At 38.0% G+C, this 26,907-nt stretch overlaps 1 protein-coding gene across 3 annotated transcripts in view; it reads left to right on the top strand.

Moving 5' to 3' along the window:
- The window catches only part of SENP6 (SUMO specific peptidase 6), a 120,210-nt gene that overhangs the window by 6,319 nt on the left and 86,984 nt on the right, over positions 1-26,907 (top strand). For all 3 annotated transcript variants that reach the window (XM_039467482.2, XM_039467481.2, XM_039467480.2), the window contains exons 2-3: positions 17,461-17,554; positions 20,130-20,190. In XM_039467482.2, the coding sequence (XP_039323416.1) occupies positions 17,461-17,554; positions 20,130-20,190 (155 nt within the window). The remainder of the gene's footprint in view (positions 1-17,460; positions 17,555-20,129; positions 20,191-26,907) is intronic.

Here is a 26,907-nt window from a genome sequence, read left to right as displayed (position 1 = left end):
GTTCTAGCCCAGAAGGTTGAGGCTGCAGTTCATGACATTGCACTTCAGCCTGGGAGACAGAGGTGGGAAGAAAGAGAGAGAGAGAGGGAGGTAGAGAGGGAGGGAGGGAAGAAGAAAGAAGAGATAGGAAAGGAGGAAGGAAAGGAAGGAAGGTGAAAAGAAAGTGATTTTTCACTGGAAATGTTTTGAGAATATGACCTCAAAAGTCAGAATGCTGAGGTTCTACATCTGGCTCTACTACTTGTTAGCTGTAGGATCTTGGATAGGTTACTTAACGTCTCTGTTTTCTCAGCTGTAAAACAAAGATAGTAATTGTAGCTAAAAAATAATAATTGTAGTTACCTTATAAGATTGCCATGAGGATTGAGGAAATATATGTTACTTAAAGCAATTCCAGGCTTATAATAAGCATTCCACGTTACTTGATATTATTATTTCTTTTCTTAGCAGATAGAGAAAAGAAAAAGAACTTCCTTTCCTTGCTTGTCTTCTCTTTTATTTGAATTTTAGTTTGCATTGTTTTTCCTTCACTGACTACTTTTTTTCTAGACATTAGCTGATTTTGACCAGTGTTGAATGAGAGAGGAAAGAGAATGAAAGAGAATGAAATAACATACTTCGTATGTCTAGATTTTCATAAGTTGATTATTCCTGTTGCTATTAAAAAAGTATGTTGAATATTTGAGGAACTTGAGGTATGGAAGGGTTGTTGAGTTAGTGGGGAAGTCAAACTGTAGCCTGGGACCCGACCTAATAGCTTTCTTCAGCATTTCCTTCCTCTCTCCTTCTCCGCTCTTCCTCATCACTTTGCTTCCCTATTCTTACTCTTATCTCTTTTTCCTGTACCTCTCCCCAAAGGAAGGGGTCACTGAACAAGAGAAGGAAAAATAATAAGTTATTATGGAGAAGTGTCATGTATTGATGAAACAGCACTTTTAAGAAGGCAAAAACAGAAAGCCACAGATCTCTTGAGGCCCAACTTAAGAAATTTACAGTGTTACCTCTTACATTGTATTGGCCAAAAGAACACAGAGCCAGCCCTGACTAAGGGGAGAGGAAGTAGATTCCACCCTTCAGTGGGAAGAATAGCAAAGAATTTGCAGCTATCTTTAATCTATACAGCCGTATTTTCTCTCTCATACCTACCTGGTGTTTGTTTTTTTTTTCCATTCTTTCAAGTGATAGTATTTCTCAATAGTCGTATAGTATTTTAAATGACAATTCTTACAAATTTTCCAAGTTTTGGACAGTTTGGGAAGCTAAAGAAAGACAAATGAAATGGGCGACTTAATTAGTAATTTATTTCAAAGATATAGATAGCAACAGAAACAGTCACTACTTTTATTTTTTGTTTTTCTTTTTGTTTTTTTGAGATGGAGTCTGGGCTTTGTCACCCAGGCTGGAGTGCAGTAGCGCCATCTTGGCTCACGGGCTCACTGCAACCTCCGCCTTCCAGGTTTAGGCAATTTGCCTTCCTCAGCCTTCCTAATAGCTGGGATTACAGGTACACATCTCCACGCCTGACTGATTTTTTTTGGTATTTTTAGTAGAGATGGGGTTTCCCCATGTTGGCTAGGCCCATCTTGAACTCCTGACCTTAAGTGATCCACTCACTTCAACCTCCCAGAGTTCTGAGTTTACAGGTGTGAGCCGCTGCACCTGGCCTTATTAACTTTTAGTGGATCGGGAATGGATTCAGGAATTTCTGAAATCCAGCAAGCCTAAGTATGGAAAAAGGAAGAATGTTAGAAACTTTTATTTTGTCTTTCATTTAGTGATGTCTGGGTCCTACTCTCATTTTCATTACTTAAACTCTTAGAAAATATGGTCTTACTTTTCACAATATTAAAAATGAAACAGGGCCGGGCGCGGTGGCTCAAGCCTGTTATCCCAGCACTTTGGGAGGCCGAGGCGGGTGGATCACGAGGTCAAGAGATCGAGACCATCCTGGTCAATATGGTGAAACCCCATCTCTACTAAAAATACAAAAAATTAGCTGGACATGGTGGCGCGTGCCTGTAATCCCAGCTACTCAGGAGGCTGAGGCAGGAGAATTGCCTGAACCCAGGGGGCAGAGGTTACAGTGAGCCGAGATTGCGCCGTTGCACTCCAGCCTGGGTAACGAGTGAAACTCCGTCTCAAAAAAAAATAAAGAAAGAAACAGTATCTTGATACAACGTACCAGTTAATCCATTAGGTCACAGACTGTTAATGCTCACAGTTTCAACAAACTTTAAGTTGTATACTTAAGTCATGTTACTTAGAATGCTGCAACAATGAATATCCATTTTTGTGAACTGCAAATGATGGCTGCCGTCATCAGATTAAAAAAAACAATGACTACAATTACGGAAAGTGATAAACAATCTGTGCCATATCCATTTGACACTAAAAACAGTGTTGCTTTTGGCCCCTAAATTTTTGTCTACCTTAGAGTTTTGTACTTCCCAGAATCTTCTGCATCCATTGGCAAAAATTAGGACCCCATATGCTCTGAAGATTCAGAGTATGTGTGGCTTTCGAGGCTAAAATTGGGATAGTGCCAGGCACACTGGGATGTCTGGACACTCTGCCTTGTCCTACTTTAACAACAGCTGAAAGTTGTTATGTGAAAGCCATCTGAAACTATCCTGGAGTAGTATGACAACAGCTATATACTAATTGTTTCTTTTGGGGGTGGGGTAAAGGAGGACTTACTATTTCAAATACGTTTTGTACTTTTTGAAGATAGGCTCTTTCCCCTCCCAAATTGACTGCATTACTGTCTTTGAAACAGAACAGGAGAAAAAAAAAAAGTGCTGGCGTCCAATAGATGATAAATTCACTTTTCATTTTTGATAAAGAGTGGACAACGAGGAACCAGAAATTCTCTTAGGCTTGGAGAATTTAAACTGTTTAATAATCTTGTCTTATATATGCAAAAATCTTCAAACTTCCTACCCTCACAGCCTCCTGCTTATGAAAATGGCACTAAATCCTGGAGACAAGATGAAGGCAGTGCTTCTTAACTACCATGACCTCTGCTGACTCTGCTTCTGTGGAAATCAGTAACTTCTCTTTCTCCACAACCCCAGTGGTCACTATTTGAATGAAGTGGGATTCCAAACATTTTGGCATTCAGTATTCTTTCTTGAGTCGAGGTTGGTTTTCATTTTTTAACCACAGGAGATACCAAAGGATGATTTAGTAAGTCATAATAGCAATTAAGTCTGAGGCTGTTCATCAGTTTCTCCTTCACAAGTTTGGAAGGAAGCTGCTCAGTCTCCTTTGCCTTCACTTGTTGCTTGAATCTGTGTTAACTTAAGCTTTTTATGAACCTGTTCATCTTCTCCTTGAATCATGTGTTTGCACTTTTAAAGTGTTTCTCAAATTTCATTGGTCTGTCTCACAGAATAGTGGCACCTTGATGATCCTCTGACTTTAGAGCATAAGGAACATTTGGAACTGCTTGTCTCATGCAGTCATTTCTCGGTTTAATTTCTGGCATTAGAAGCTTGTATGCTTCAGATCGAGGTAGCATTTTTTTAGGAGATTGTGTACTCTGTGTAAAGGTAGCACCAACTGCACCACTGTACAATAGGTATTGATTGACTTTTCTGTTCATTGGAAAGTCAAGCAGTTTCCAGCAACACCAGTAGCACCAAACTGCTGCCTGACTAATGAACTGAACTGACTATGAAAGGTACACAGAAGTAGATAGCCTAGTGAAACTGGAATCCTAAGGGAAAGAATATTGTGGTTTTGGTAGCTCACAGAGGGGTCTAATTTAATATCACATCTAAAATATAATATTTAAAGACTTTATTTTGAAGTAGTATTGATCTATTGGTTTATCTTCTCTACCAAAAGATACAGGTTTTGAAGATCAGGGATTTAAGGAAGGCTTTGCTAGGTGATTTTTCTTCTTCATGTAGCATCTGCAGGGATGATTTAGTGGTGACTTGTGCAGTTTGGTTGAGAAGTTCCGTGTCTGCAGTCTGAAGATGTCTTCAGATGGCCTCTGCAGCAGGGTGCTGAGACTTGTAACATGGTGACTCAAGGCTTTGGAGAGTCTTGATAGTTCCCTACAGAGCCACCTAAAATTGCTTTCCTAATGTTCACATTTAATTATCTCTATATTTTCTGTTGCTGCATTTATATTTCTGAGTTACATTTTTTCTTATAAGTTTTTCTCATATTCTTCATTGTAAAATCTTATAAATGACAGTTTAAAAATTATTAGGAAGTATTTCACATTTATGTGAAATATGAATAATAACATCACAAACATGTATATTCTATTTCCTAGTCTAAAGAAGACATTACCAATACAGTGGAAGCTAGAATAAAACCAACCCCAACTTTTTTTGTATTCTCCTTTCCTGATGTAATCACTACCCTTAATTTGGTAATTGTCATTCTCATGCATTCCTTTATACTTTACTCCTGATGTATGTATCTCTGACCATATATGTATGTATATATATCATTTTGCCTGTTTTAAAATTTACAGATTATACTGTAGTATATTCTTTTGTAACTTCCTTTTTATTATTACAGCACGGTTTGCAAGACTCAATATGTTGATAAAAATAGCTCTAGGCTGTGAGCGTCAGATCACGCCTGTAATCCCAGCACTTTGGGAGGTTGAGGTAGGCAGATTGCTTGAGGTCAGGAGTTTGAGACCAGCCTGGCTAACATGGTAAAACCCCGTCCGCACTAAAATTACGAAAATTAGCCGGGTGTGCTACTTGTGAGGCTGAGGCAGTAGAATCACTTGAACCCAGGAGATGGAAGTTACAGTGAGCCAAGATTGCACCACTGTAGTCCACCCTGGGCAACAGAATGAGACTCTGTCTCGAAACAGCAGCAATAACAAAAAACCTCTAGTGCTTTCATTTTCATTATCATTTAGTGTTCCATAGTATAAATATAATTGCTTATTTATACATCCCCCTATTTGTGGAAATTTAGGTTATATGCACTTTTTTACTATTACATTGCTGCTACGAACATTTGACTATGTCTCATATTGCTATTAGAACATTTTTTTTTAAAGTTTGTTTCCTTGTACATGTGAGTGTTTCTCTAGGGCAGAAGTCACCAGCCTTTTTCTGTAAAGGTCCAGATAGTAAATATCTTACATATGCAGTTCATACAGTCTCTGTCAGTTACTCGACACTGCCATTTCAATGAGAAGGCAGAGATAATATAAGTAAGTATTGCTGTGTTGCGATAAAACTTTTAAGAGCAGTGACATTTGAATTTAATGTAATTTTCATATGTCACGAAACATTCTTTTGACTTTTTCTCTCCAGTCATTAAAAATGTAAAAGCCATTTTAAGCTTATGAGCCTCTTAAAAACAGGCAGCAGGTCAAATATGTCTAGGCCCTAGTTTTCTTTTCTATTTTTCTTTTCAGATAGTCTTGCTGTGTCACCCAGGCTGGAGTACAGTGGCATGATCTTGGCTCACTGCAACCTCCACCTCCTGGTTCAAGCAATTTTTGTGCCTCAGCCTCCTGAGTAGCTTGGATTACAGGTGTGTGCCACCATGCCCGGCTGATTTTTGTGTTTTTAGTAGTGACATGGTCTCACCATGTTGGCCAGGCTGTTGTCGAACTCCTGACTTCAAGTGATCTGCCTGCCTTGGCCTCCCAAAGTGCTAGAATTACAGATGTGACCTGCTGCACCCGGCCTGGGCCATAGTTTTCTGACACCTGACCTAGGGTGTTGCTTAGCAATGGAGTGATTGGGTCCTCGGGGATATGCAACTTCAAGTTCAATAGGTATTGCCAAATTGATCTCCAAAGTGGTTTCATTAGCCATTTTTAGATTTTCCTGTTTCCTGTTTCTAGTTATCATCTCCCACTGTAGGGATGTTTTAATTTCTGCTTGTCTCATGGGGTTATCAGACAGCTCACATCTATAATCCTAGTTTTTTGGGTGGCTAAGGCGAGAGGATTGCTTGAGGCCAAAAGTCAACACCAGCCTGAGCAGCATAGTGAGACTCTGTCTTTATAAAAATAAAAAATCAGCTGGTTGTGGTGGCACATGTCTATAGTCCCAGCTCCTCAGGAGGCTGAGGCAGGAGGATCCCTTGAGCCCAGAGTTTGAGACTGCAGTGAGCCAGAAGTGCACCACTGTTTTCTAGCCAGAGGGACCAAGAAGGACCGCATCTCAAAACAAAACAAAACAAACAAAACAGGCCGGTCACAGTGGCTCATGCCTGTAATTTCAGCACTTTGGGAGACTGAGGCAGATGGATCACTTGAGATGAGGAGTTTGAGACCAGCCTGGCCACCGTTGCAAAAACCCATCTGTACTAAAAATACAAAAAATTAGCAGTGTTGGAATGCTCCTGTAGTTCCAGCTACTTGGGAGACTGAGGCAGGAGATTGCTTGAAGCTGGGAATGAGCCAAGATTGTGCCATTATACTCCAGCCTGGGCAACAGAATGAGACTACATTTCAGAACAAAAAACAACTTCAAATTGAAGTAAGGTTGAGTAACTTACGTGTTTTTTAAAAAGTATTCATCGTATATTTAACATTCAAAAAGTATTTGTTGAGTGCCAACCTAGTGTCAGTCACTATTCTGTGTGCTTATGATACATTGTAAAGTAAGTAGCCTATGTATGTCTTGTGTGTGTGTGTATAAATCTGGATTTGCTCTTTTCTGAGTTGCTTTTTCCTATCTTCTGCCCATATTTTCTTTTTATTAGAATGTTGGCATTCTTTATATATTCTGGATAGTTAACACTTGGTTGGATTGTATAGATTGAACATATCTGTTACCAAATTATTATTTATTTTTTTAAAGAATGGAATAATCTTGTAAACATAATCGTTTAATGCAGTCATTTGTTTTTCCTTTAATGGCTTCTTTTTGTTTGTTTGTTTAATGGCTTCTTTTTTGTGGTTTAAGAAATTCTTATCTAAAAAAAAAAAGGGAAATTCTTTAGTCTTATCTGTATTATAACTTTACTTTTTTGTTGTATTAGTTTATGTTCATTTCTTTATTTTTTTTATGTCAGTGTAGGAAAGGGCCAATCAGCTATATGGACTGGGGGAAACAGAATTGGAAAATCTATTTGTAGTTTATGTATTCCTTATATTTTCTTTAAATTTTTAACTTTTTATTTTGAAATAATTTAGCATTTATAGAAAAGTTGTCAGACTAGTACAAATAATTTCCTATATGCCCTTCACTTGTTACTTCTAATAGTAACATTTATCAGAACTGCTTTATTGTATTCTCTTTTTCCAGCTGTATATAGTTTCACAAGTGCACTTATACCTAGATGGCATCGCCTGCTGCACACTTAGGCTATATGGTATAGCCTGTTGCTCCTGGGCTACAGAACTGTACAGCATGTTATTGTATTGAATACTGTAGGCAGTTGTAACACAATAAGTATTTATATATCTAAACATACTCAAACAAACTTAGAAAAAGTACAGTAAAAATACAGTATTATGATCTTATGGGACCTCCATCATACATGCTGTCCATCGTTCACTAAAACATTGCTGTGCAATGCATGACTACATATGTGTGTGTGTATGTGTGTGTATAAATGTACACACATTGTTTTTTAACTCTTTGAAAGTAAATTTCAGACATGCTGCTCATTTAACCCTAATTACTTTATTGTGTAACTTACCCCTACTTCTGTTTAGGAAGCATACATTCTCTTAAATTATTTTTTTTTTTCATTTTTTCTTTTTCTTTTTTTCTGTTTTGAAACGGAGTTTCTCTCTTGTTACCCAGGCTGGAGTGCAATGGCACGATCTCAGCTCACCGCAACCTCCGCCTCCTGGGTTCAGGCGATTCTCCTGCCTCAGCCTCCTGAGTAGCTGGGATTACAGGCACGCACCACCATGCCCAGCTAATTTTTTTGTATTTTTAGTAGAGACGGGGTTTCACCATGTTGACCAGGATGGTCTCAATCTCTTGATCTCGTGATCCACCCGCCTCGGCCTCCCAAAGTGCTGGGATTACAGGCTTGAGCCACCGCGCCCGGCCATTCTCTTAAATTATTATGGTACAGTTATAAAAATCAGAAGACATTTATGCAGCCAACAAACATATGAAAAAAAGCTCATCATCACTGGTCATTAGAGAAATACAAATCAAAACCACATTGAGATACTATCTCATGCCAGTTAGAATGACGATCATTAAAAAATCAGGAGACAACAGATGCTGGAGAAGATGTGAAGAAATAGGAATGCTTTTACACTGTTGGTAGGAGTGTAAATTAATTCAACCATTGTGGAAGACAGTATGGCAATTCCTCAAGGATCTAGAAATAGAAATACCATTTGACCTAGCAATCTCATTACTGGGTATATACCCAAAGGATTATAAATCATTCTTTTATAAAGACACGCACACATGTATGTTCATTGTGGCACTGTTCACAATAGCAAAGACTTGGAACCAACCCAAATGCCCATCAGTGATAGACTGCATAAAGAAAATGTGGCACATATCCACCATTGAATACTATGCAGCCATAAAAAAAGATGAGTTCATGTCCTTTGCAGGGACATGGATGAAACCAGAAACCATCATTCTCAGCAAACTGACACAAGAACAGAAAACCAAACACCGAATGTTCTCACTCGTAAGTGGGTGATGAACAATGAGGACACACAGACACAGGGAGGGGAACAGTACACACAGGGGCTTGGGTGGTGGGGGCTAGGGGAGAATAATAGGGCTTGAGGGGATTGCGGAGGGATAGCATTAGGAGAAATACCTAATGTAGATGATGTGGCAATGGATGCAACAAACCACTACCATGGCACATGTATACCTATGTAACAGACCTGCACAATATGCACATGTAACCCAGAACTTAAAGTATAATTTTTTAAAAAATCAGAACATTAATATTGATAACAATATTAGAATCTACAAACCTTTTTCCACTTACACTAGTTGACCTAAAAATGTTCCTTAATAGCAAAAGAGAAAAAATTACAGTTCAAGATCTGATACAGAATGATGTATTGCATTAATTTGTCATGTCCCTTTGTCTTCTTTAATCTGGGAATAGCTTTTCAGACTTTATCTTTCTTGACCTTGACATTTTTAAAGAAAACAAGATGGTTATTTTGTAGTTTAATTCCAATTTGCCTTTATCCAATGTTTGGTTATGATTCAAGTCAAGTTACATATTTTTTAAATATATAAGGAATGACATAAAAGTGGTTTTTTGTCCTCCTCAGTGTGTCATATCAAGAGGCCCATGATGTCAGTTTTTCTTGTTGTTGGGGAAATTAACTTTGATCACTTAGTTTAGGTGATGTTCACCAGAATTTTTTGCTAAAAGTTACTGTCTTTCTTTTTGTAATTAATATTGTGTGGAGAGATACTTTGAAAACTTGGAAATATGTTATTTCTCTTCAGATTTTCCCCACCGGTTTAGCCTCCATTGATGATTCATGCCTGAATCCCCAGTTATTAATATAATAGTCCCCAAATTATTTTATCTCTTTGCTGCACCAACAATAAGGCCTTCACTACATACTTGAAGACACTTATTGATAGTTTATTGTTGGGGAAAAGTTAGGATGTTTGCTGAAGGTTTGAGGAGTTAATTCTTTTTTCAAATTAAAGAAGTTCCTTCCTATTCCTGGTTTGCTAAGAAATTTTTGTTGTTGTTGTTCTTTTGAGATGGAGGCTCACTTTGTTGCCCAGGCTAGAGTGCTGTGGTGACATTGTCTCAATTTGCTGCAACTTCCACCTTCTGGGTTGAAGCAATTCTCCTGCCTCAGCTTCCCAATTAGCTGGGATTACAAGTTTGCACCACCATGCCTAGTTCATTTTTGTATTTTTAGTAGAAATAGTTTTCGATGTTGGCCAGGCTGATCTTGAACTCCTGACCTCAAGTGATTCACCCACCTTGGCCTCCCAAAATGCTAGGATTATAGGGATGAGCCACTGCACTCTGCCTGCCTGCTAAGAGTTTTTGTTTGTTGTGAATGGATATTGTAAATTACATTCATGGTTTTCAAATGTTTGCTTTTGCTTTTTAGAATAAACCCTGCTTAATATTAATGTGTTACTTATCTATCACTGGGTTTGATTTGCTAATATTTTATGTAGGGTTTATATCTGTCTTTATGGGAGATTTCTCAGTAATTTTCCTTCCTTGAATGTCATTGTCAAGTTTGGCATAAAGTATCCTGACTTCATAAAATGAGTGTAAAGTGTTCCTTTTTTATTTTCTGCAAAAGTTAAATAAGATTGGTACTACTTTTTAAAAGTTTGAAAGAAATTACTGGTGAAGACTTCTGAGCCTGAGTTGTTCTTTTTTGGGAAGATTTGTAATAATGAATTCAATTTATTTTATTGATACAGGAATATTAAAAATCTTTTCATTCTTGTGTTCATTTGGTAATTTGTGCCCTCATAAACATTTAGGTTTTCGCTTTCTTTATTCAACCAAACTTGTCCTTATTCATCCACCAAATATTTATCTTTTTTCACTTTTCTTAATCTCTCCTCTACTGTTATCTACTCTCTTGTTCTTTTTGTTCTTATATGTTGCTGCTTTTCCTCCTCTTTCCATTATTGTCATTTTAGTGGAGGAAAATGACAGTGTTTATGGAGAAAAATGTATGTGTTTAATTTGTGATATTTAACTGGGGTTTCTCTTTAACCCTTTTCTTTCCATCTTCTTAATTTTCTAACTAGAGTATGGTGGACATAATTTTCTATTCATAATTACAAGGGTCAGCCATAACAAGTTATTGAAATGTAGTGATATTCTGAAGGACTTTTGAAGATACTAAGTTTTTGTCCCCACTCCAAGTTGCCTCCAAACGTTAAAATTTTCTTTTCTTTCTATTTATTTATTGATTGATTGAGATGGAGTTTCGCTCTTGTTACCCAGACTGGAGTGCAATGGCACGATCTCGGCTCACCGCTACCTCCGCCTCCCGGGTTCGAGCAATTCTCCTACCTCAGCCTCCCAAGTAGCTGGGATTAGTAGAGACGGGGTTTCACCATGTTGACCAGGATGGTCTCGATCTCTTGACCTCATGATCCACCCACCTCGGCCTCCCAAAGTGCTGGGATTATAGGCGTGAGCCACCGCTCCCGGCCTTCTTTTCTTTTTATAATTTATTTTTTCTCTCATTGGAAATTATTACTTCCATTGAGGTAATTAGGGTATGATTGAATTTGTTAGAATTGTGTGTAAGCGTCCAGGTGTGGTGGCTCATGCTTGTAATCCTAGCACTTTGGAATGCCAAGGAGGGCAGATCGTGAGGTCAGGAGTTAGAGACCAGCCTGACCAATGTGGTGAAACCCCGTCTCCACTAACAATACAAAAATTAGCTGGTTGTGGTTGCCTGTGCCTGTAATTCCAGCTAGTCAGGAGGCTGAGGTAGGAGAATTGCTTGAACCAGGGAGGTAGAGGCTGCAGTGAGCCAAGATTGCACCACTGCTCTCCAGGCATGATCAACAGAGCGAGACTCTGTCTCAACCAAAAAAAAGAATTGTGTGTAAAAAATCCCAGTTCCTTTAGTGCATAATATTGTAACATCTCTTTTGACTTTTGAAACATAGGTTCATTTTACATTGTGTTTTTAAATTTTTATTTCTTTTTGAGACAGTCTGGCTGTGTAACCCAGGCTGGACTGTGGTGGTATGATCATGGCTCACTGCAGCCTCAACCTCCCGGGCTCAGTTGATCCTCCATTCAGTCCTCCTATCCCAGTCTCCCCAGTAGCTGGTACTACAGGCATGCACTACCTTGCCAAGCTAATTTTTCTTTTTTTTTTGGATAGGGACAGGATTTTGTCATTTTGCCCAGGCTGGTCTCAAACACCTAGGCTCAAGTGATCTGCCCGTTTTGGCCTTGCAAAATGCTGAGATTACAGGCGTGAGCCACCACACCTAGCCTTTTGTGTTTTAAAACTTTTTCGTTTGGAATATGTTTAAATTTGTATAGAAGTTTCAAAGGTGATTTAGAGAATTTCTGTATAACTTTTAATCAACCTCCACTAATGTTGCCACCAAATATAGACCGTGTATGTTTGTCATAACTATGAAATTTAACGTTTGTATTACGGTATTATTACTGTTACTTGAACTACAAACTTTATTTTGGATTTCACCAGTTATTCCATTAATGTCCTTTTTGTATTCGAGAGTCCAATCCAGGACTTTGGATTTAGTTGTCTTGTCTCCTTAGTCTGCTGTGTTCTTTTGCAATTTCTTAATCTTTCCTTGTTTTTCATAACTGTTGTTATGACAGTTGTAAAAAGTACTGTATACAGTTATTTTATACAGTATCCCTCTGTTTGGGTTTGTCTGATGTTTTCTTGTGATTAAACTGGCACTATGAGTTTTAGGGAAAAGATCACCAAGCAGAAGTGCTGTTTTCATCATACCATATTAAAGAGTGCATGCCATGAATGAGACATATCACTATGGATGTTAACCATGATCACTTGGCTGAGGTAGTGTTTGTCAGGTTTCTCCATTGTCTGTTTGTTCCCCATCCTTTTAGGGTCTGTTCTTTTGAAGCAAGTTACCAAGATAAGCTCATACTCAAGGGAAGGAAAATTCATTTTTATCTTTGAAGATTATATGCATTATTTGGAATTCATCTATCAGGACCATGTGTCCCTTCTTTCCATTTATTTATTTATTCAATCATTGGTTTTTATCAGTATGGATTTAGGATTGTTTATTTTATTTGGGAGTTAGAACCTAATGCTACTGTTATTTATTTCTGCTAATATTGTTCTGTTATTTATTTTGGCCATTGGGAATATTTTTTTTTTTTTGAGACGGAATTTCTCTCTTGTTACCCAGGCTGGACTGCAATGCTGCGATCTTGGCTCACCGCAACCTCTGCCTCCTGGGTTCAGGCAATTCTCCTGCCTCAGCCTCCTGAGTAGCTGGGATTACAGGCACGCGCCACCATGCCCAGCTAATTTTTTGTATTTTTTTTTTTTAGTAGAGACGGGGTTTCACCATGTTGACCAGGATGGTCTCGATCTCTTGACCTCGTGATCCACCTGCCTCAGCCTCCCAAAGTGTTGGGATTACAGGCGTGAGCCACCGTGCTCGGTGGGAATATTTTTCAAGTTGGGCTTCTGTTACCTTTTGACATGCCCCCATCTTTAAAAAAGCAATAATAATTTTCTTGCATTCTGACCCTATAAGTTACACCAGGCTCGTCTTGGTGTTTCTTCTGCATCTACCCTAGAATTAGTCATTTCTTCTAGGAGTCCTGGCTCCTTTTATTAGAGAGAATGGTATTTAGAAACCAAGATTTAGTTGTAAGTGTGCTTGTTGCTAGTGGGATGTCACTGCTTCTAGACCCTCTAAGAAAGCAGCCCTAGCTCTCTATACCAAACCATGTTACAACACATACCTGTCTATATGTATATGCATTAAATAAATGTGAGTCCACACTGGTATGTCTTACTCTAACGTAGCACCACAGGGTTCATTGTTATCTTTCCTCTCTTGCTTATTTGTAACTTCTTTTTCTGACAGGGAGAAACCTTGTTTCCATTATCTACTATTTATTTACTTATGTTTTCAATCCCATTATACAGGTAAAGAAGTTTTATGTATACCGATAGTTTGCTCATTAAGAGTTATTTCCTTCTCTTCAGATATTTCTGAAACTTTTTTTTTTTTTTTTTAAAGATGGGGTTTCACCATCATGGCCAGGCTGGTCTTGAATTCCTGACCTCAGGTGATCCACCCACCTCGGCCTCCCAAAGTGCTAGGATTACAGGCATGAGTCACTTCTCACAGCCTTCTGAAACTTTTTTTGGGGGGCTTGCATTTGAAGTTTTATATTTTTTAGAGAAGATTTGTGTTTGCTTATGTTAGTCACTTTGAGGCTTTTTTTTTCCTTTTAAAAGCAGTTTTTTATTATGATATAACATATATAACATAAAAGTTACCATTTAACCACTTTTAAGTGTACATTTATACAATTCATTGGTATTAAGTACATTTACAATGTTGTGCAGCCACCACCATTATTTATTTTTGCATCTTTTAAATCATTGTAAAGAGGTACTATGTCCTATTAAACAGTAATTTTTAATTTCTCTACTTCCTATAGCCTCTGGTAACCTTGATTCTACTTTCTGTCTCTATGGATTTGCCTCTTCTGGGTACCTCATAAAAGTGGAATCATAAAGTATTTATCCTTTTGCATCTGGCTTATTCCACTTAGTATACTGTTTTCAAGATTCATTCATCTTGTATTCTGAATCCAGTTTGTATCCTTTTAAAGCTGAATAACATTCCATTGTGTGTATGTGTGTGTACATATGTACACACATACTGCATTTTGTTTATTAATCTGTTGATAGACATTTGGGTTGCTTCCACCATGTAGCTTACTGTGAATAATGCTACTATGAACTTTGGCATGTAAGTGTCTGATTGAGTACATGCTTTGTTATTTTAGATGTCTACCTAGAAGTGAAATTGCTAGATCATATGGTAATTCTATGTTTACCTTTTTGAGGAACTGCCAAATTCTTTTCTACGGTGGCTAACTGTTCTGCGTTCCCACTAGGAATGCACAAGAGTTCCAATTTCTCCCACATCCTAGGCAATACTTGTTATTTTCCATTTTTAAAAGTAAATGATACCAGCCAGGCAGGGTGGCTCATACCTATATTCCCAGCACTTTGAGTGGCTGAGGCATGGAGAATGGCTTGAGGCCAGGAGTTTGAGACCAGCCTGGGCAAACTGACAAGATCTCACCTCTACAAAAAAATTTAAAAATTAACTGAGCATGGTGGCATGTAACTGTGATCCCAGCTACTCCATAGGGTGAGGCAGGAAGATCACTTGGGCTCAAGAGGTCACAGCCTGCAGTGAACCATCATGGTGCCACTGTACTCCAGCTTGGGCTACAGAACAAGGCCTAGAGACACCCATGTGCGTACACACACACACACACACACAGACACAGACACAGACACACATGCGCGCACACACACACACACATACGGAGAGAGAGAGAGAGAGAAAGCTATCCACTGTACTGCATCCAGCTTGGGCTGCAGAACAAGACCTTGACACACACACACACACACACACACACACACACACACACACACACACAGAATGAGAGAGAGAGAGAGAGAGAAGCTATCCTAATGGGTAAGAAGTAGTATCTCATTATGGTTTTGATTTGTGTTTTCTTATGGTTAGAAATGCTAAGCATCTTTTCATGAAGGGGTATTTTAATTATGGGTTTTTCATGGCCTTACAGGTTGTGAAAATTCTGGCTACAAACCTTAGTTAATTGTGGTCTTATGATTAGGGATTTCCTAACTGCCTTAGTTCATTTGGGCTGCATATTGAAGTCCATAGACTGAGTAGTTTTTAAACCTCAGACATTTCTCAGAATTCTGGAAGCTGGGAAGTTGGATCAAGATGTCCAGATTCAGTGTCATACTTTTTCACTGAATCTGGCTGTCTCTTCACTCAGTGGAAGGGGCAAACAAGCTCCCTTGGGCCTCTACGATAAGTGCACCAATCCTACTCCTGAGGGCCGTGCCCTGTGATCTCATCAGCTCCCACAGGCCGCACCTCTTTTTTTTTTTTTGAAGTGGATTCTTGCTCTGTCACCCAGGCTGGAGTGCAATGGTGCGATGTTGGCTCACTGCAACCTCCACCTCCTGTATTCAAGGATTCTCCTGCCTTAGCCTCCCGAGTAGCTGGGAATGCTGGGCTAATTTTTTGTATTTTTAGTAGAGATGGGGTTTCACTGTGTTAGCCAGGATGATCTCCATGTCATGAACTCATGATCCGCCCACCTCATCCTCTCAGAGTGCTGGGATTACAGGCATGAGCCACCATGCCAGCTGGCCCCACTTCTTAATACCATCTATACCTTGGTGTTGGGATTTCACATATAAATTTTAGGGGGATGGAAGCATTCAGACCATAGCACTGACCATTGGGTGGATGTACTTTGAATTTAGTTTGACTCAAAAAGCCAGAGCCAACCCTAAGACATCAGAATTATCCCCACTACCTCTTCAGTGAGTGTTTTGTTTTGGTTTTCCCTAGTTCACCCAGTTGAAGTGTTGCCCTTTAGGTTATCTGGTTTTTAGTCTGACTTCTCATTTTTCTGGGGCCCTGAGGTTAACCTAATAAAGCCCTGGTTCTAGGACATCGGGCTTTTGGTCACATGGTATCAAGAGAGAAATGCCATCTTTGGAATTTCATTTAGCTCTCCGAGTTCCCACTTTCTACTTGTTTTTTGTTTTTTGTTTTTGAGATGGAGTTTCGCTCTTGTTACCCAGGCTGGAGTGCAATGGCACAATCTCGGCTCACCACAACCTCCACCTCCTGGGTTCAGGCAATTCTCCTGCCTCAGCCTCCTGAGTAGCTGGGATTACAGGCACGCGCCACCATGCCCAGCTAATTTTTTGTGTTTTCAGTAGAGACGGGGTTTCACCATATTGACCAGGATGGTCTCAATCTCTTGACCTCATGATCCAGCCTCCCAAAGTGCTGGGATTACAGGCTTGCGCCACTGCGCCCGGCCTCTACTTTCTAGTTGTTAATGGCTTCAAGGATTTTCATCCATGCACTTAGAAAATTTTTTAAAATTCATAATGAGGACCGGGCATGGTGGCTTATGCCTGTAATCGCAGCACTTTGGGAGGATGAGGTTGCCATATCACGAGGTCAAGAGATGGAGACCATCCTGGCCAATATGGTGAAAACCTGTCTCTACTAAAAATATAAAAATTAGCGGGGCGTGGCAGCTCACACCTGTAGTACCAGCTACTCAGGAGGCTGAGGCAGGAGAATTGCTTGAACCTGGGAAGCAGAGGTTGCAGTGAGCCAAGATTACACCATTAGCACTCTAGCCTGGTGACAGAGCGAGACTCCGTTTCAAAAAAAAAAAATTCATAATGAGCACATTGGTGTTCTGTTCTAGAGTTTTTCAAGTTGTCAAGTTTTAACCACATTGCCAAAACAGAAAACCTTGTTTTGCTTTTCTCTGTTAAAAGGCAGGTACCATTGAGTTCATTCCGTTCAAGGGAGAGTCCAATAGTCTCCATATAGTTCTCATGCATCAGGCAAGCAAACTGTATATTATTTCTAGATAATAATTTCTAGGTACTTATTTCTAGAATCAGTGATCAAAGAGGAGCTTTAGGGCTGATTTTATATATTCATACATATTCATACACCCTCCATTTTTATTATAGCTTTCTAATCCGAGCTTCTTTGTGTAGCAAACACATGTATGGATGGATGACTATAAATTAGTAAAAACAGATTTTAATTTCTTCTTTTTCTCTTTGGAAGAAATCAGATGTTTACAAAAAATAGACAAAGGCAAGGAAATTAAAACAAAATCTAGAATAATCAAAGAGCTTGGGAAATGCTCATATTTGTTTTATATTGAATAGCTCTATTAATGAATACTTATTGCAGTTTGTTTTTATTTCAGCTTTGGCTAGATCAGAGTCTAAGAGAGATGGAGGTTTTAAAAATAATTGGAGCTTTGATCATGAAGAAGAAAGTGAAGGAGATACAGATAAAGAGTAAGGATTTTTTTTTTTTCTTAGATATTTTATAAGAATAAAACTTTTCATTAGAAAAACACTTTCTATTCCATGGAAATACTTTTAGTAGTGTGGTATTCTTAAGAAAATACTTAACTCTTCTCCAGTCGCTTGAAGGAAAGAAAAAGCAATTCTTTATTGACAAATAATTTTACTGTTATTTTTCTCCGTCTTTTGAAATGTATATATTCGTGTGATATATGTAACCTTATAATTAAAAACTGTACAATGGATCACTTTAAAATAAGGAAATTGTTTTTTAAAAAGGGATTCATTCTGTTCAGGCAGCAATTTGAAAAGCCACCATTTATCATGAGTAAGTGAACCCAGATTAAGACCCTTGCATTTTGTATGAAAGTTTAAATACTACAGTTATCTTTCTCCCCCAGTTGTGACCACCACCCTTACCACATCCATCTTAGGTCAGATTGTCACCAGAGAAAGCAGAACCATTATAAATGATAAACACAGGTGTTTACCCAGACCGAAGTTAAGCAGTGTGCATTACACTTTGTTAATCTACTTGGAATGACTGCCGTGTAAAAATTTTAAATGATAGTTTTAATAGAACTTTTTGTATGTCATGAGATTTGTTTTAAAAATTCAACATTTAGCTTTTTGGCCAGGCGTGGTGGCTCACTCCTGTAATCCCAGCACTTTAGGAGGCCGAGGCAGGTGGATCATTTGAGGTCAGGAGTTCAAGACCAGCCTGGCCAACATGGTGAGACTCCATCTCTACTAAGAATTAATTAGCCAGGTGTGGTGGTGCACGCCTGTAATCCCAGCTACTTGGGAGGCTGAGGCAGGAGAATCACTTGAACCCTGGAGACAGAGGTTGTAGTGAGCTGAGATCATGCCATTGTACTCCAGCCTGGGCAACACAGTGAGACTCCGTCTTTAAAAAAAAAAAAAAAATCAACATTCCTTTAGGTTTTTGAGTTACTGATCTGGTTTGCTGCTGGCCAAAAGAGACAACAAATTCAGAGATACCCAGATATACACACAAAGTTCTACCAAAACTATAAATATGTTAAAGAAATTTTTATACAAGAAGTCATTCAGAATATATTGGCTAAATATTGTAGGTGCTTCACTTCTGTCTGGGCAACAGCTCCGTTCATCATTACCACTTTATGTGCCTTCACCTATGAGATGTTGATTTGAAGTTTTATTTGAAGGAGAGCTTTGAACTGGTAAGTCTTTCATTTAAAGTCAGTATTTTCTGGTTTTCTTTCTTTCATTTCTTTTATATTTGTTCTGATTGCTTTAAAATTAAAGTAATTTTTGTTATATTCAGTATGCATATAGTTTTGAAAAATTAAATCTGAAATTAAGCTGCATAGGAAGTATACCACCTTTTAAACATGTTTGTAAAATGTTTACAAAGAGAATTTTTAGCATTAAAAAATTTGGGATGTATGCAAACAGTAGTGAAAAAAAACATTTTACATTTTTATCTAAATATCTAGGACTTTACAATAAATACCTTATCTGATTTGTCTTCGAAAAGATTGTATTTGGCTTTCTTTGGTAGCAGATTTACTGTGGTTATACATTTTTTTAAAACTGCCTTTCAAGATGCTAGCTGTCCTGTACATTTTATTTACGAATTGTACTTTTTGGTTCATCATCAGTCTCAGGGCCATCAGCTTTTTGAACATGTATCTATTAACATGAACCTGTTAATAGATACATTAGTTTAATCTTGTAGAATTTCAAGCAAGTGATTTCTCATTGAAGGGTTGGTACTTCGAAGAGTGGTAGAAGTTTAACTATTTTACCATGGAAATATCACTGGAATTACTTCCTTTTCATTAGCTAAAGCTTTCTTTTCTTTCAGTTTGTCTCCTCTCCATTATTATGTTTCTCTATCTTTCTACCCTTAATTGTCAGTCTAAGACAGAAAGGAAAAATGAGTGAGAATATATAAAATCCATAACTAAATAAAATTATGTGTTTATTTATGATAGGCTTCAGCAAACTATGACCTATAGGCTAATCTTGCCTGCCATTAATTCAGTTAATAATTTTTTGGAATGTAGCCACATATATTGTTTATGGCCGGTTTTTTTTTTTTTTTTTTTTTTTTTTGAAACGGAGTTTCCCTCTTGTTACCCAGGCTGGAGTGCAATGGTGTGATCTCGGCTCACCGCAACCTCCGCCTCCTGGGTTCAAGCAATTCTCCTGCCTCAGCTACCTGAGTAGCTGGGATTACAGGCACGCGCCACCATGCCCAGCTAATTTTTTGTATTTTTAGTAGAGACGGGATTTCACCATGTTGACCAGTATGGTCTCGATCTCTCACCCTCATGATCCACCCGCCTCGGCCTCCCAAAGTGCTGGGATTACAGGCTTGAGCCACCGCGCCCGGCCGTGTTTATGGCTGTTTTCACTCAACAGAGACCATATGGCCTGCAAAGTCTGTGGCCCTTTACAGAACAAGTTTGCTGATTCCCTGAATTAGGTGAACATAGAAGATAAAACCTCAGAAATTGTTGTAAGGATTATAATTACTAAAGATTTTTTCCCCTTATTTTTTTTCTTTTCTGTATAGTGGGACAAATCTGCTCAGTGTGGATGAAGATGAGGATTCAGAAACCTCAAAAGGGAAAAAGGCAAGTGTTGCTCAAAATATTTTTTTTAATATGTATCATATACAAAAAAATTGTTACCTCAAAAGAAGACTTAATATTTTTAAATTGTAAACCCAAGTTACCCACTTTTCCTACCCTACAGGCAAATGGTGTCCCTAGTTTCTTATTTATCTCTTTGGGAATATTTTATGCATTATAAAGAAGAAAAATATTTCCACCTGCCATGTTACACAATTGGTAATATACTGTGCATGGTTTTTCTGATCTTACTTTAACTTAATATATCTTGGAGACCATCTGTAAGAGTTCATAAAAAGCGCCCTCATTCTTTTCAGTGAGTGCATAGTATTCCGTTGTATTATGTGTATATACCATTAACCAATACGACCTATTGATGGATATTTACAGTGTTGTCAGCTTTTTAATGTTTTTCTAAAACAATGTGTAAACTCGTCTTCTATATGGGTTATTTTGCACACATACAGGCATATCTGTAGAATGAATTCCTAAAAGTAGCACTGCTTTATCAGGACAGGTCAATTTCTGATTTTGGCATACCAGATTTACACTTGTTCTGGCAACATCTGAAAGTATCTATTTCCCCACACATCTGTCATCAACCTTTTGATCTTTGCCAATGAAAAATAGTATCTCAGTGTAGTTTTAATTTTCATTGCATTTTTTGTGAGGTTGAACATTTCATATGTATAGTCTAATTCTTTTTTAAAATAATCGTCAGTTATCCTTTGTGTGTTTTTCTGTCTGGTCTTTAGAATATTATTCATGGGAATTCTTTTTATATTTAGTCTAAGACACACTTTTTTTTCACATTTTGAACATCTTTGAAATCTAGATGCATCTTAAAAGATAACATGATATGCTTTAATTATTTTAAAAAATGTTTTGCCCGGGTGTATTGGCTAACGCCTATAATCTTAGCACTTTGGGAAATCAAGGTGGGAGAATCGCTTTAGGACAGGAGTTTGAGGCTATCTGTACAACATAGTGAGACCCCCATCTCTAAAAAATAAAAAGTTTTGCACAGTAGTACATACAATAATGGTGTGTCATATAATAATTTTTTATAGGTTTGATGAAATAAGGTATTTTGGAGAAACTGTACTTTTGCTATGATTCTGGTTGCTACTATATATACAAGTGTGTGTGCATGTTTATGTGTGTGTGTGTATGTGTGTGTGTGTATGTGTGTGTGTGTGTGTGTGTGTGTGTGTGTGTTTGAGACAAGAGTCTGGCTCTGAGCCTAGAATAGAGTGTAGTGGCACAGTCTCAGCTCACTCCAACTTCCATCTCCTGGATTCAGCCAGTTCTCATGCCTCAGCCACAGGAGTAACTGGGATTACAGGCATGCGGCACCATGGCCAGCTTGTATTTTTAGTAGAGACTGGGCTTCACTATTTTGGCTAGACTGGTCTTGAACTCCTGGCCTCAAGTGATCCTCCCATCTCTGCCTCCCAAAATGTTGATATTACAGATGTGAGTCACCGCACCTGTGCATTGCTAAAATTTTAACTCAGTTTTTTCACTAGTCTTTTGTTTTTGCTTATGGTGGTTATTGCCATGAGGAAAGTATATTTCCTTATGTCATTAAATGTATTAGTCATTTTTCTTTTGAAGGCCTTTGAGTCTACTGTCTTTGTTCCTAATGATGTTAATTTTATAATTTACTTGAGGTTGGGCACAGTGGCTCATGCCGGTAATTCCCGCACTTTGGGAGGCCAAGGCAAGCAGTTCATTTGAGGTCAGTAGTTTGAGACCAGCCTGGTCAACATAGGAATCCTTGTCTCTACTACAAATAGAAAAATTAGCCAGGCGTGATGGCAGGTGCCTGTAGTATCAGCTACTTGGGAGGCCAAGGAAGGAGAATTGCTTGGGCCCGGGAGGCGGAGGTTACAGTGAGCTGAGGTTTTGCCACTGCACTTCAGCCTGGGCGACAGAGCAAGATTCCATCTCAAAAAAAAAAAAAAAAAAAAAAACCACGTATTTGTTTTGTCTTATTAGATATATAAAATAGTTTCACAATAGATTTTTAAATTATTTTGTTTCCTTGTTTGTTTTTCATGACACTACCAGGTATTCCTAGTGTCCTATTGGGAATGTATGTTTAAATTACTATATTTTTAAGTCACTTGAAATTGTTTATTTCTGTTTAGTATTCTGCCAACCAAATAGAGAGTTAGGTTTTTGTGGTTTTTTTTTAATAGTAGGAATTGCATTTTATTTTCATTTTAATTTAATTTTTATTACATAAATTTTTTGCTTGGTTTCAGCATCACATCTCAAAATAAGTAATTTTCAGAGAAATATAATTTTTGTCTTGATTGCCTTTATTCTTTTCTTTTCCCTATAGGCAACTTGTTTTCAAAATTATGTGACTTAGGTTTTTTGTTTTTTTTTTTTTAAACAAGCATACACCACCATTCTTGGAAGAACTATCCACACTGTTTACTGACACCTTGATTTTCTTACTTAACAAGATGTTATATAGTTCACTGTACAGCAAAATATTTACAGATGTTTATCATCCTTTTTATTGTTACATAGTACTCCATCGGATGGATATACTATACATATTTAGTTTGTCCCTATGAATAAATAGAGATTTCCCCCAGTCTTTTGCTATTACACATAAGACTTTAATAAAAGCTTGTGCATATATATTTTTTCATATCTGTGTTGTCTATTTGTGGGATAGATTCCTAGAATTACAGATGCTATTTCAGAGGTGAAATTCACATGTAATTTTGCTAGATAATGACAAATTCCCTATCTGTAGGTGTTAACATTAGCCATCTGCACTAGCAATGTATGATTCTGTTTCCCTATAATCTTGCAAAATATGTGGTCAAACTTGAATTTTTGTTGATCTGAACATAGCACCTTTTTCACGTATTTCCTATACTTACAGTATAAGAATTTAAAGAACTTTTACATTTACTTTTTTGCCCTTTCTGGTTTTGTTTTTTTTTTTTTTTTCTATGCAGCAGCTGTATTTTTTCATAATTTAAGGAAATTTTATTGATTGATTGATTGAGACCAAGTCTCACTCTTGCCCAGGCTGGAGTGCAGTGGCGCGACATAGGCTCACTCCAACTTCCTTCTCCCAGGTTCAAACAATTCTCCTGCCTCAGTCTCCTGAGTAGCAGGGATTACAGGCGGGTACCACTACACCTGGCTAATTTTTGTATTTTAGTAGAGGTGGAATTTTACCATGTTGGTCAGCCTGGTCTTGAACTCTTGACCTTAAACGATCTGCCCACCCTGGCTTCCCTAAGTGCTGGGATTACAGGCGTGACCATGCCTGGCCTGAGGAAATTAATTGAATTTGATGGTTTTTTCTTAATACTAAGCTTTTACTCACTCTGAAAAACTCTTAAGGTTTTCCCCCCACAAGTTTCCCTAGCTTTTATTTTAACATCTGGATTTTCTAAAGTGCTGCTTTTTAGGTGTTCTTTAGATAGATAAGAAAAAATTAGTTGTTCTTTTTTTTTTTGAGATGGAGTTTCGCTCTTGTTACCCAGGCTGGAGTGCAATGGCGCGATCTCGGCTCACCGCAACCTCTGCCTCACCGCAACCTCTGCCTCCTGGGTTCAGGCAATTCTCCTGCCTCAGCCTCCTGAGTAGCTGGAATTACAGGCATACGCCACCATGCCCAGCTAATTTTTTTTGTATTTTAGTAGAAACGGGGTTTCACCGTGTTGACCAGAATGGTCTCGATCTCTTGACCTCGTGGTCCACCTGCCTCAGCCTCCCAAAGTACTGGGATTACAGGCTTGAGCCACCGCACCCGGCCAGTTGTTCTTTAGATAGACAAGAAAAAAAATAAGAAAACAAGTTAACTTGGTAAATGAAAATAAACAAGGTGTCCAGGCATGGTGTCTTTCGCTTGTAATCCCAGCACCTTGGTAGGATGGAGTGGGGAAATTGCTTGATGCCAGGAGTTTGAGACTAGCCTGGGCAACAAAATGAGACTCTACCAAAAATAAAATCAAAGATGTTTTCTATCACAGACTTATACAGGGCATTGTTCTTTATGTACATATATAGAGAGCTTTCATATTTCTTATGATTTTTTGTAAAAGCATATGCTTTATTACTCCTGAGTAGCTGGGATTACAGGCAGGTGCCACCGCACCTATTACATATTTTTAAAAATGTAAATATTTATGTTTTAAAGTAAAACCTACAGGACACATTTATTTATTTAGTGAACTCTAAAGATCATTCTGATTTGATAGTATCATCTATTTTAAATATACATGAACCATCTCTTCTTAAACAGAACTTTTATATTGTGCCTTTTCCTGCATAAATTCATATTTCTTCAGTTTTTTCACAGAATTTTAACTTAATATGATATACTTTTACGTAATTGAAAATATTTTTATTATCTTATACTGTAATAGAGATACTCTTCACTGAAGATAAACTTCACTGAAGCTTAATATTAAATAAAACTGATACTAAACAGTTTATTTTTTAAAAAAAAGCTGAGATAATTATTAAACATTTGATCTACAAATATTACAGATACTTATAATTATCAAATTTGTTGTGCAAAATAAAATTGGAAATTTATCTTTTAAAATAGATGAGCTGATGGTATCCCTTTTTATTCATTTAGTTCATCCTGTTCATGAATCTGTATTACCTGAAGGAAACTTGCAGAGCAATTCTACTCTTTTTTAAAATTGACACCTAACAATTGTATCTATTTATGGAGGGGAAATTTCTTTTTAAACTTTTATTTTAGATACAAGTGCTGAGAAATCCTGGTTACATTACTAAATAGATGAATATGGAAATAGTTTTGCTATAGTATTATCATACAATTCTTTTTGAGACAGAATCTCACTCTGTTTCCCAGGCTGGAGTGCAGTGAGGCAATCTGGACTCACTGCAAATTCCTCCTCCTAGGCTCAAGCGATCTTCCCTCAGCCTCCCTGGTAGCTGGGACTACAGGCTTCCACCACCATGCCCAGCTAATTTTTGTATTTTTAGTAGAGATGGGGTTTTGCCTTGTTGGCCAGGCTGGTCTCGAACTCCTGACGTTAAGTGATCCACCCACCTTGGCCTCCTAAAGTGCTGGAATTACAGGCGTGAGCCACCGCACCTCACTACAATTCTTTCCTTTTGAGTTAAATGCCAAAAATTCTGTAGTAATCAAACATCTAAAAATTAAAAATTTGTAATCCAGTCATTAGGTACTGGCCTTCCAGATTTTGGAGAAACATATTTTTAAAACTTTACTAAAATTTGAATAGCTAGTAAATAGCTAGTATACTTGTTACTTTTAGGTTCCTTTTTTTCATTTGTTTGTTTTAACCAAATGCTCTCAGAAATAATTGGAAAAACTGAAATCTTGTTAATTTTTATATGCTTTTGCCAATACAGTACTTTTTTTTTTCCTTGAGACAGAGTCTCCTGTCTCCCAGGCAAGTACAGTGGCACTATCTCAGCTCACTGCAACCTTCAGCTTCCCAGGTTCCAGTAATTCTTCTACCTCAGCTTCCCCAGTAGCTGGGACTACAAGCGTGCACCAGAGTGTTTGTCTAATTTTTATATTTTAGTAGCCAAAATTTCATACCATATTGGCCACTCTGATCTAGAACTCCTGCCCTTAGGTGATCCACCCACCTTGACCTCCCAAGTAGCTGAGATTACAGGCATGCATCACCATGCCTGGCAAATTTTTATATTTTTAGTAGAGACGGGGTTTTGCCATGTTGGTCAGGCTGGTCTCGAACTCCTGACCTCAGGTGATCCACCTGCCTCAGCCGCTCAAAGTGCTGGGATTACATGAACCACCAGGCCTGGCCAACATTTTAGATAATTTATCTGCTAGTCAGGAAACTTCAGGCAAGAAAAAGCACAAAACACGTTTAAATAATTGCCTTTGGGTATGGATTGGGGCTCTAATTGAAGTACCTTACTTATGCCTCTGGACCTGATAAATTTTGCATACATAATAGAGCTCAGACTGCTCTGAGCTATTTTTCTTTTCTCAGGTTTATATAAATCATTGGTTTAAACTAGACTGCTTTTCTATATGAAAATGAGGGTGGAATTGGGAGAAAACCTTTATTTTAGTTCGCAGTGTTTTCATATCTTTCCCCTGCTGATTCATAGCTTCTGCAGTTTCACTGTGCTGCTGCTGCTTTTTTTTTTTTTTTTTTTTTGAGACGGAGTCCCGCTCTGTTGCCAGGCTAGAGTGCAGTGGCGCAATCTCGACTGACTGCAACCTCCACTTCCTGGGTTCAAGTCATTCTCCTGCCTCAGCCTCGCAAGTAGCTGGGACTACAAGGCACACACCACCACACCAGCTAATTACTGTATTTTTAGTAGAGGGGTTTCATCGTCTTGCCCAGGATGGTCTTGGTCTCTTGACCTCGTCATCGCCTTGCCTTAGCCTCCTGAAGTTGGAATTACAGGCATGAGCCACTGTACCCGGCCTTCACTGTGCTTCTTTTAAGGGATTCATATCTTTTGTTAGTTAAGAAAACATTTTAGTCATTATCTCTGTGGATTTTAACCTTTCTGCATTATTACTTCTAGACCTCCTAATAGGCATAAAACCATCATTAAAAAAAAAAAAAATCCCTTAACCTGTATTTTATGTTTAAAAGCAAAAATGTAAAAAAAAAAAAAGTGGCTAATGGAATGAAGAAATATATCTCTGTACCATATTCTGAATCATTTTCATAGCTCTATTTTTCAGTT

Source organism: Saimiri boliviensis, chromosome 4, assembly GCF_048565385.1.
Source record: "Saimiri boliviensis isolate mSaiBol1 chromosome 4, mSaiBol1.pri, whole genome shotgun sequence".
In the NCBI taxonomy this organism is placed as follows: Eukaryota; Metazoa; Chordata; class Mammalia; order Primates; family Cebidae; genus Saimiri; species Saimiri boliviensis.
This window is presented reverse-complemented; position numbering and strand designations above follow the sequence as displayed.